Source organism: Lottia gigantea, assembly GCF_000327385.1.
Source record: "Lottia gigantea unplaced genomic scaffold LOTGIsca_24, whole genome shotgun sequence".
Classification (NCBI taxonomy): Eukaryota; Metazoa; Mollusca; class Gastropoda; family Lottiidae; genus Lottia; species Lottia gigantea.
Window position 1 is genome coordinate 2,083,684 of NW_008708707.1, and position 10,943 is coordinate 2,094,626.

At 35.4% G+C, this 10,943-nt stretch overlaps 3 protein-coding genes across 3 annotated transcripts; 1 reads left to right on the top strand and 2 right to left on the bottom strand.

Moving 5' to 3' along the window:
* Nucleotides 1-507: 507 nt before the first annotated feature.
* Nucleotides 508-3,631, bottom strand: LOTGIDRAFT_160299 (hypothetical protein; the record flags this gene model as incomplete). The annotated part of the gene is made up of 6 exons (XM_009055354.1): nt 508-624; nt 1,133-1,229; nt 1,484-1,698; nt 2,365-2,530; nt 3,091-3,194; nt 3,458-3,631. The coding sequence occupies 6 exons, from the start codon at nt 3,629-3,631 to the stop codon at nt 508-510; spliced, it is 873 nt and encodes a 290-aa protein (XP_009053602.1).
* Nucleotides 3,632-5,186: 1,555 nt separating this feature from the next.
* On the top strand, nt 5,187-6,867 carry LOTGIDRAFT_116422 (hypothetical protein; the record flags this gene model as incomplete). The annotated part of the gene is made up of 3 exons (XM_009055355.1): nt 5,187-5,559; nt 5,929-6,041; nt 6,319-6,867. 3 exons carry the CDS (start codon nt 5,187-5,189, stop codon nt 6,865-6,867), a joined length of 1,035 nt encoding a protein of 344 aa, XP_009053603.1.
* Nucleotides 6,868-8,766: 1,899 nt separating this feature from the next.
* LOTGIDRAFT_214850 (hypothetical protein) lies at nt 8,767-10,665 on the bottom strand. The gene has a single exon (XM_009055356.1). The coding sequence runs from the start codon at nt 10,659-10,661 to the stop codon at nt 9,936-9,938; it is 726 nt and encodes a 241-aa protein (XP_009053604.1). The 5' UTR covers nt 10,662-10,665; the 3' UTR covers nt 8,767-9,935.
* Between the last annotated feature and the right edge of the window lie 278 nt (nt 10,666-10,943).

The window sequence follows — 10,943 nt, forward strand, 5'->3', positions numbered from 1 at the left end:
ACTCATTTGATGTGCTTGCATCACTGTTGCTGCACTGCTGTAGTTAGTGAATGTGATAATTTACCATTCATTATCTGTATGATTAAGATTTGGGGGATTCAAAGACAGAAGTTATTTGAAGAAGCATTGAAAATAAAACAACAAGACCTGTATCACAGAAGCTTTATATCTTACAAGTACATGTAGATCTTAAATAAAAATAAATTATCTATATTTATTAACAATTGAAGCATAGAATAATAAATATTCTATCATGTGTTCTGCACTTGTGCAACAGAATCTATTTTATGGTGATCCATGAAACTTCCACCTTCCTGGTCTTCAAAGTCTTGTGGAAGCCTTTTGTCTTTGTGAAATCTGTCATATCTTAACTTTTGAAAGCCACAAATGTTTATTGGAAGCGGGCGTATCATTGTGGATATCTAGAAAATGATGGTACTGGTACATACATGTATTGGGAAGCCACAATTTGATCACATGTTTATGTTAGTTTTGTGCTCACAAAGCCTACTTGACATTTGGCATATCACCTCCGCCCTCCATAACCGACTGGACTATCACAGTTGCAAAATCTAAAATATCGTCACTGGTACGTTTGGTGATCATATGAAGTTGCTGTATCACCTGCAATGATTACAAATTTGTTTAGATTAGCTTCTGGGTGCTTGTCCAAGACCCAGATTCTAAGACCTCTACGAGTAGAAATGTTTCCCTAAGCAAGTCTTCTACACCAATGGTAGTAACTACATGTGTTGAAGATGCTAAAGACGCTGATGATTCAAAACACCTGTACGAGTAGTCATCTCCGGTCAACAGTGGTATTTACAGATGCAAGAGACTGTAAAGACGCCGATGTTTAAAAGGGTCTCAACTAGTACAAATATGTCTCCCAAATCTAGTCTACGGTCAACAGAAATACCTACAGATGCTAAACACACTAAAAACGCTGGTGATTCACGACGAGTAAACATATTTGCCAAAGTTTGTCTTCTACGGTCAACAGTAGTAACTACTACGAGGTTCTACAGACACTGATTCAAATGACGATGAGTACACATAATTCCCAAAGTTCGTCATCTGTGATCAACAGTAGTAACTTCAGATGCTAAAGACGCCGATTCGAAAGACCTACCATGTCTGTGCTCGGTCGATCTGCAATGTAAACTGCTGCGGCTAATACTGATATAGCCAACAGTATCTGGTCTGTTTTCACTTTATAGAAAGATTGCCTGTACCAAAAACAAAGATTAAAATCAGTCACGATAACCCATTTATCGTCTTTCGGCATGCACAAAGAACTGACGATGGCCCAGCTTTGCCCCCAGACATTCTGGTCTATCTGGTGCTGTGAGCATGCACCTCTTGACAGTTCCGTTGCCCTACTTGGCATTCATATTTACAATTGTAAATCGAATTGTTTGGATTCCAGGCTCAAATTGTCCCTTGAGCTTGATATAAATTACGGAAAGACGCAAGTTCTTACATCTCTGGGAAGGTTGGAGTCAAATGTCTGGTAATAACCAGGAATAACTCTTCGTATATCTCCCGTTTCTTCAAATACACTACATCCATCACCTTCATAGATACTGCATGGTATGGTTTGACGTTCAGACTGGGTTCATTATAACCTAGATGTAATGTAATAAGGCATATAATCAAGATTCCCGTTATCGCGGTCAGCGCAATCATGTTCCTTAGCTAAAGGTAGAATTAAATGCAGTTTCGTAAAGACCGAAAAAACCTCATTCTTACCAAGATGTTACTTATGGGTCAAACGTTGTGAAGACCAACCGTTTCTCTTCCGTTTTATGTACCCATACTAAAGAAAGTGCGTTTCCCTGCACCATGGGCTGGAGACTTTGAATTGAAGTACGGGTGAGGCAGCAGTCTTGCTCAATTTGTTTCCGACTGTGCCCTTCTCTAAAGCTCTTTATGGTGCTTATGATGAGCAAAGACGAAACATTTGATTTTGGTCTTACTCCTACGTGTTTCTCCAGTTTTAAAGTAATGAAAATCCAAAGTTACCAATGATTTCTAAAATAGTCTCCAGATAAATTATGGGCGTAGTTGACATCACATTATAATCTAATGTCTTCAGAATTCTTATTTCAGAATTCAAGATACTGGTGGACGAGTATTTTAGGTTGATACCTCGTAGAAAATTTCTCGCCTTGGACACTGATATATACTGAAATTGGACAAAAACTAAAGTCCTAAATAAATATATCTCGGGAGAGCAAGGGACATGCTTTTTCTAATTTTTGGCAAGAATGCTATCAGTATCAGGACAACTCGGACCAACGAATGTGGTATGAACTGCTGGGATTGGACAAGAATTTTGGCTTTGGGATTATAGACACTTACCTTATAATGGGAAACCATTTTACTTGAAATCTGACAACAGGACACAAGACGTAGCAAGGCTTGATTCTGTATCCTGGCCAATATTTCCTCCCATTTCAACAGTTTATTTTTAGGTTCTGTGGTTCGTAGATGCTCGTATAGATCTTGAACGTGTTTAAGCATAAATCTGAAATACCGGTATATATTATGGGCATTTGATCCTTCCATAGAATGACCCACGTTGCCACAAGGCCGCATGTCCTCATTAAACAGAAAGTCTTGGCTGCACCCACGGACCACTGGTATACGATAATGGAATTAGTCTTCCATTTTATAACCAAATCTGTCTTGAACAGATAGGCTAAGTTTTATACTCAAAGTTTCTTAACACTTTTTGATTAGATCCAATCAATTTAACAAGTTTCATTGCAGAAACATCAGAGAACATCCTTGCCCTTTTGTTGAAAGCTTAGCCCCCCCCCCCCCCCTTTTTCCTCTCCCTTTTTCTCGCTTCCTCTTTTTTCTTTTTCTTTCAGGTCTTCTAGTTTTCCAATTAGATAATCAAACCAAACCAAACCGACGACTACCATTCGACTACCAATAAACAAGAAATACCATGATCAGAACGAGTTCGGAAGACCGAGTAACTCAAGCCACACCATCCAGGGCCGAGTTTCACCACCATGTCATTCGACCCGACCAGATCTAACTTGTCACCTACCAACCAACGATCAGAAGGGACCTTACCTCTCGAATAATTCAGCTGCGTGGTATTTTACATTATTTTGTAGTTTAAAGTTTTCACACGTTTTAAATATAAAACAGATTGCATCGGAATGGTAGAAATAATCCTAAAAGTACATAAAACAGAATCTTGAAAATTTCCTTACGTTAGTTGGATTCTAGTTAACACTTTCACCAATGGTTTTCCTTAGGACAAGCAGCTGTCTCTGCCTGGACATGACAAAGCAAACTGAATAAAAAGCATAATTTTGCAATGACATTCACAGCCATCCATGATCTGGTGAAATTGCAGTGAAGCTCGTGTTCTAGATCATTTCATAATTCGGCCAATCAAAGGTTCTCAAGTGCATCGTAAAGTTGTTTAGGCTACCTGTTTTAAATCAGCATTCTCGATAACTTCTTTATTTCTAAGATTTAATTCTATTAACCATTCTTTCAGAATATCAGGGGCTACTCCATAATTCTTATCATTGAAAAATGGTTCTTCTGGACTCCCAAAGATTCCTTTATATTTACAACGGAGACTCGACCTTTCATCCTCCATAACTGTAATTCTAATGGATTTCTAGCTGACAGGTCTTTAAACTTGATATGTAGTATTATTTTATCCCGTTATGCTGTTCGAATGGAAAAAAGACAGTTTACTTTGATGCTATACTGTGAGTGTGATGTGATATTTGCCTAAACAGGTCGCGAAAACATTAAGCTATATTCCCTCATTGTATAAAAATAATGGAGTGATAATTAAGGACCAAAAATCTTTCGCAAGAGATAGGTGGATATGTATTGTTAGATATCACGGTTTTAAAGTAAAGGACTAAAGGAAAAAGGAGTCAAGGAAGGAGCGCAATCGCCCGAATCGGAGCCCATCAACACAGGCCCCGCCCCGTCCCTTAAAGAAAATTTGCCGCCCCCCCCCCTCCCTCCTGCAAAATTTAGATGACTGAAATGACTTGTTGAGTCGCTATAGTTGAGCCCCCACCCCCCTCCATTAGACCCTGGGCTATAGCTACGGGCCTGCATCAACATCAAGCAGCTTTGATTCTTTTTAATTTAATTTAAGATCTAGGCCTAAACTTAGTGACTGTTACAAACTGCAAGGATAGTCATGGAAATTATTGTCGAAATGGGGTCTAATCTTATCATAAAGCTTACAACAGACTGTTGACATTAAGCATAATCACAAGGAATCTTTACTAAGACTTTATTGACCAAAACGATCGTAAAAAGCAGACGAATTTCATCATCACGTGATAGTCACATGACTTGTCAAAATCTCACTGGAAATCGGTGACTACACAAACAAAGAAGAGTGATTTCCCCTGAAAATGAAAGCTTCAGTGTATTTTTTTTATATTATTTATTTAGCTTATTCGTCATTTAGGTGAGATAATTATGCAATCTAAATTGTATTTTAACTTGTAAGATTGCCTATATTATAGTCAACTTTCTTAGTGATTGGATGAGGAGTCTTTTGCTTCGATGCTGCAAGCCCTCGAGTAAGTACCGAATGCACCTGACTGTGACCCTGTGTAGGCCTACTGCCTAAATTGCCCCTGTTATTACTGTATGTATGTTATGTTAATGTTAGTCAATAAGGAATCTACCTTCTCTTATGATTTTGACAGCTTGTAGCCTAGGAAAGGATTAGATAAGAGAGAATTGTGCCATTTTTTAGTAGACAGATCAAGCAGATTCGAATGACAGAATGGTAGCTTAAAATCTAAAACGTGGTTAATAAGCGCAAGAAAGATAGACCTATTTTTTAAATTTCTACGAGAAATGGTATTAATGGTTTCGCACACTTTCACAAATATGGCTAATCTAAAATTTCTTAGTGACAAAGTCAATGAATGTTGCTATTTGACGACATGGTGGGAAGCCATTTTGTCAGTTAGGGGCCTATTTCAAGGAATTAACTGGCTGTTGTTGCTTTAATTTCAGCTTTAATTGATGCCTGTTTATAAATGACCTTGGGTAGTGCATCTGCTGATGTTATCTGTTGGTGTCAGGAAAGAAATTGTTTACCAAATCTTGAAAAACATGGTTGTGCTTTAGTGAAGTCAATGAAGGGTCTAATTCATTCAGCCATTGAACAAATGAAGACGAAAAACTTTTATATATTGGTTTTGCTGATATCTGTCACGAGCGTTGCATTATGGCTTGTGAGTTATCCGTCGCCCACCTTTCGAAATATCATGTCCACGACTCAGAACAACATTCGTAAAATACCAAAACACATGCAGATGTCAAAATCCCCCGATTTGGAAGTTGACAAGAAATATCTGGATCTGCTGGGATTTGACTCTGAAAGTAAACCAAAGAATGACATTGTGGTGATTGGTAGCGCGTTGATGCCTGCAGACACTGAAAATACAATTCTGTTTTTAAAATCTGCCCAAGAATACGTTCCAAATCTGAAGTTAGTGTTATTTGACATGGGGTTGTCAAAAGCAGATAAACAAACTCTTAGTGTAAGTTTTTTTTATGTTTTATTGTGCATACAGAAAAAAAGAAGCCATGGACTGATTGTCATTAGCTGGACTATATGATCCTGAAGATTTGCTAAAATTCCAGAGCTTACTGTTTGAAGCTTGATCTAAAAGGGAATCAGATGTTGGAATGAAAATCTATGAAGAACTAGAAGTTTGAATTGTCCCCAACACAAATTAATGCAAAATGATTTCCTTTACATCACATCTTTTTGAGTTCTCTCCAATCTCTAATTGGTTCTCCCTAACATATGCTTTTCTTATCAATTCAATAGGTCTTTAGGAGAGTTTATTTGCTAAATACAGGCGTTCAAATCAAATTATTTTTAACTATATTTTCAGATCAAAGCCAATTGTCGCAATGAAACGAAACATTGTGAAATAAGAAAATTCAATTTTGATCAATATCCTTCTCATATCTCAGATTTTGCCAATAAAAGTTATAAACCAATCTGTATTCAGGTCAGTATTTATTGTATCATCATTTATGAAAGGTGTATGAGTTGAGGGTATATATCTTACCCTTGATGTAAAATATTAAAAATCCCCAAAATCTTCCTCGAGAGGCAAGTGTAGTAAGCAGATAGCTGCCTGGTGAGGTCAAGTCATTAGAGCAACTCTACTTTCTATTCATATAAGTGTTAGCATTTTCATTTTCATAAATGAAAATAAGGGAACCCATCTTTAAAATGATAGACGACGAAACTGTCATAACTGTATTTACAATTTGATATTTCAGCTGTTGTTGAAAGAGTTTGGTACTGTGATATGGGCAGACACGAGTGAACTGTTTGCGTCAAGTGATATAGACAATACTATGAAACAAGCTAAAACAGAAGGTTTAGTAGCCTGGACTATTGAAGATGCTACATCTTCCCTAACTCATCCCAAAATGTTTGACTATTTTAAAACTGATCAAAAGAAGTATTTTTTTCACCATGCCGTGCAAACCAGTCATATCATACTTGTAAACACAGACAAAATTCATGAGAACGTGATGCTGCCGTGGGTAAAATGTGCTCTGGTTGAAGAATGTATAAACCCAATGGGTGCTCAAAATTCCGGGTGTAACTACCAAAGGAAACCAAAGTTTCGGTACACGGGATGCCATTGGTATGACATGTCGGCATTAAATGTGATTTTAGGTCTAGCGTTTGACTTTGATGAAGCGTATTCCGGGAAAGATAAAATATTCTGGACCAAATTCGATCAAGAAAAAGCCAAAGCGGAAAATATGACAGATGGTGCTGTCCATAAAGTGAGTGTACCACATAGAGTATATTTTTAATATCTTGAACAAAGTTGAAGGGATGAAAATTCAACTGTTTTATTTAAAGGGACTGGTGTGCCATTTTTTGACCAATCATACTTCAGTCTTAGAAAGTTATAAATCTTAGCCAATCTGTAATAGTGTTCACGGAATTTTAGGAACCAAAAACGTCTGATTGAAAATTGGAATGATGCAAATTGATGCTTTTAGTGTCCCCGATACACATAAAAAATGTAGAAAACTTTTTTACAATCCCTTTAAATATTGTCCATGTTAGAAAAATTTTCATGTGTAAAAGCCCAGATAAAATTTCTTTCCCAGCTTATGCGTAGCTGTTGTTTTTATATGATGTATTGTGCACCATGTGTGAAAATATTTTATTGATTATTATTTTGTGAAAATGTGAGATGTATAATTTTGTTTGAAAGTTTTTTTATATATTTGTTAATAATTTCTGTTGTAATTTGTTTTATTTTACAAAATAATTTGTGCACATCCATGTTCACAATCCGAATATAACCTTCAGATTATTTTCAAATTGTTTTGTTTTTTTTAAGATGATGTCAGTGAATTTTGTTTTGTAATCCAATCAGATGAATGCATTGCTTTAAAGTGAAAAGTAAGCCATTTTTTCAACCAAACATGCTGTAGTCTTAGAAAGAGGAATTTTTTGGTTGTTAGAAGACAAGTTATCGCCCCAATCAATTTCATATTTAAGTAGAAATGAACACAATTTAAGTCTAGCCTGTAAAATTTTTTGACTATTTGTTGTACTGGTATCCCAAAAAAAAAGTGGCACGATTTTTATTTAATGCCGATCTGGATCTTTCTCAAGTATGAACTGAGAAATCTATTGATTGAACTTTTCATGTTTTATTTATTGTTACGATTTAAAGTACCTCAAAATGAAGTGGACTGCTTGTGTTTGAATCATCTTCAGTTTTACATTAACTTCATGTAGTTGTACTTCATTATCATTAGTTTGTGTTTTGCAAGTTGCTCATGTCATTTTTGTTGGCTTTTAACCTTAAAGGGATTATTAAGAGGTTATCTATTAAACTTATTTTATTTATATCCAGGACACTGATTGCATCAATTTGCACCATTCTATTTTTCAATCAGACCTCTGTGGTTCCTGGTATTCCACTAAAACTAAGTATTTGATGATGTCACTCATCGCGAAGGTCCTTATGTGTTAAAGCATATTTAACGATTAGTGACGTCATCAAACAGTTTTAGAGGAATTGCAGGAACAACTGTTGTCTGACTGAAAATTGATGTTATCAGTGTCCCCGATACACATAAAATTTTGTAGAAAACCTCTTTACAATCCCCTTTTATGTTTTGTTTTGAGTTACTCATTTCATTTTGTTGGTTTTTAACCAATCATCTACCTTTGTAAATTTAAAGGGTTCATGCAAATATATGCTACCTTATTTCGATCTATATCTGAAATATGTGAGATAGCCTATATTTAGAGGACTTTTTACCTTTATATTCTTCACTCAAATCTTGAAATCAAATTTTTATAAACCTGTTTTGTTTGTTCATTGTTAATAAATGAATTCTCACTTATCCAGTTTGTTTGAAAAATTTTAATCATTGGTATTTATTTAACAGGATCATATCTGACAGGTTTGTTATACAGTTTCAATATCTATCCCTTCATCCAGTCTTTGATGTGTTAAGAATTGCATGGTGAGAATAGCAGTCTGCTGGATCAAAGGCTAGGCATTTGAACTGACTCTACAACCTAAAAGACATCATAAAACATAATGGACATATACTTGAAATGGTGGTTTAGGCACCTTATTGTGTAAGGAAGTTGAGCAATGCTATGCACTTAAACCCTGGATCAGGGGTAAGCAAGCAATCCTCTCTAAACCTCAACAAGCCATGGCTCCAACAAAAAGAAGAAAAAATTCTAATTTTAATGTCAACACATAATGCAACAGAATATTTACAGATAACATTTAAAATTTCAACAGGTTTAAAACAACTTTTTATATACACAGATTTGAATAAAATATGAAATGATTTAGTCAATATTAATTCACTTTCCAATAGCAATGGTAAATAATGTCCATATTGAAATATTTGATATTGCCAAGGCGCTTCGATATTATATAAGCATAAGATAGCAGCGTCAAATACAGTTAACCGTTTCTATAATTACAGGTAGCTGACAGAAAATTAGAAAGGTGCAAATAAAAGGGATCTAAAATGACACGAAGAGATCTCTTAACAGTTTCTTAAATGATTTATTTTTGCACTTAATGCTTATCAAGGACATTTAAAGCATCTATTTGCTCCATTCCAATCTCCATGGTTTCCATGGTTACTGTAATTCTGACACCACTAATTAAGTTTATCACATCACTAACAAAATAGATTTACATGGAAGGAAAATACTGTGAGAAACATCTAATTAAACAATTAACAAATGTAACAATTGGGTATCCAGAATAAAAACAGTAGCAAACATCAAATATCTTGAAATTTGATTGGTCAAAAGCAGAGGTCAACAGTTAAGGTCAAAAGGTTATTGAGGCAAACCTTCAAGAGGCCGTATTTTGACCCAAATTGAAGTGGCTATGTTACAAATAAAACCTAATAAAAAATACAGAATGAAAGTTTGGTTTAATTTCAATTAGAGTGGAATGAATGTCACTTTCTTTTTTTCCATTTTCCATGATTATTATCATATGTATGTATCACGATAGTAATATCGTGATGCATAATATTGTTCCAGCTCTATATCTTACTCATCACAATTGCTATCACAAACAAGAGATTAAAATGATCATTTTAAAACACAAAAATAGACTTTCAATTTGCTAGTTCAGCACTTAAAGATAACTTGCATTTCCATTTTGACCCTTTTTGGGGGCCGTTTTTAACAAATTTGGATCAATTTTGGTAAAATGCTGAGTTGACTACAAACAACTTATCTGGTCATCGCAAATAAAAATACGGTAGCAAGTCAAATCAGAGTGCTACACTGGCAAAACAAAATATAAAATGTCATTATGGGATAAAATTAACAGTATTTGTGTTTTGTATTTTGAGATTATGAATAATAAACACTATTTTTTCTTTCTTTCCTCTGAGCATCTTGGGCAAAACCATTTTCCTTTTGGTTTGGCATTCAAACCGACACATGCAAAATGAAACCATTCAATTGGACAGTCCGGGTTATCACATCCTATCATTTCACCATAAGAAACTTGATGACATAAGCAATAAGTGGGTTCATTTGGATCGACAGGCATGTCCAACACGTCTGAAGGGTGGGTGATCGAGAGTGGAAATATTGGCATCATAGGCTCTGGTTCTTCCACCACCGCTTGACCCTTCTTTTTCTTCTTTTTGGGAATTTCGTCTTCAAATTCCTCTTTCAAATTTTTGCGCTTTTTCTTGTCTTTGAGTTTGTCTTTGTGCTTGTCAGAATCTCCTGTTTTATTGGAATTTTTGTCCTTTAATTCTGCTTCAAATCTGGCAAGATCTGCATCTAATTTTCTGATGTGTTTGTCAACAAGTTCATAAGTTTGCATTGCCAGTTGCACTTTGTCATCCCCATACTCTTTACTTTTACTGAATAATCCATCAATTCCCTTCAACTTTTCCCTCCTCTTTTCTGAAGGCAAAGTCTTTACATTTGTCATATAATCAGTGGTTAGCCCGTCGATTTCTTTCAATAGATCTTGGGTTCTCTGATCCAAGTCTCGCATGAGATTGAAATTTCTTTGTAGCTCACCTGGAAGGGATTCTAAACTGTCTAAATAATGTTCTAAGTACATTGCAGTCGCCATTTTGACAGAAATTTAAAGAAACATAAACGCCTAAAACTTGGTTTGGATTTAGAATTATTAAGTGAGGTATCAAACCAGAAATCTATTATTTGGCTGTGATTAGAACATTCATACCAAACATAACATCTAAATGAAACATAATTTGTATTTAATTTTCAAGAAAATCTGACTTCTAGTAGAATACAACCATTTGTTGTATATTCCAAAATCACAACTTTACACGCCATCATCAACAAACTAAAAATAGCGGGAAATTGTGGCATTTCCTGTTTAGATTATCCA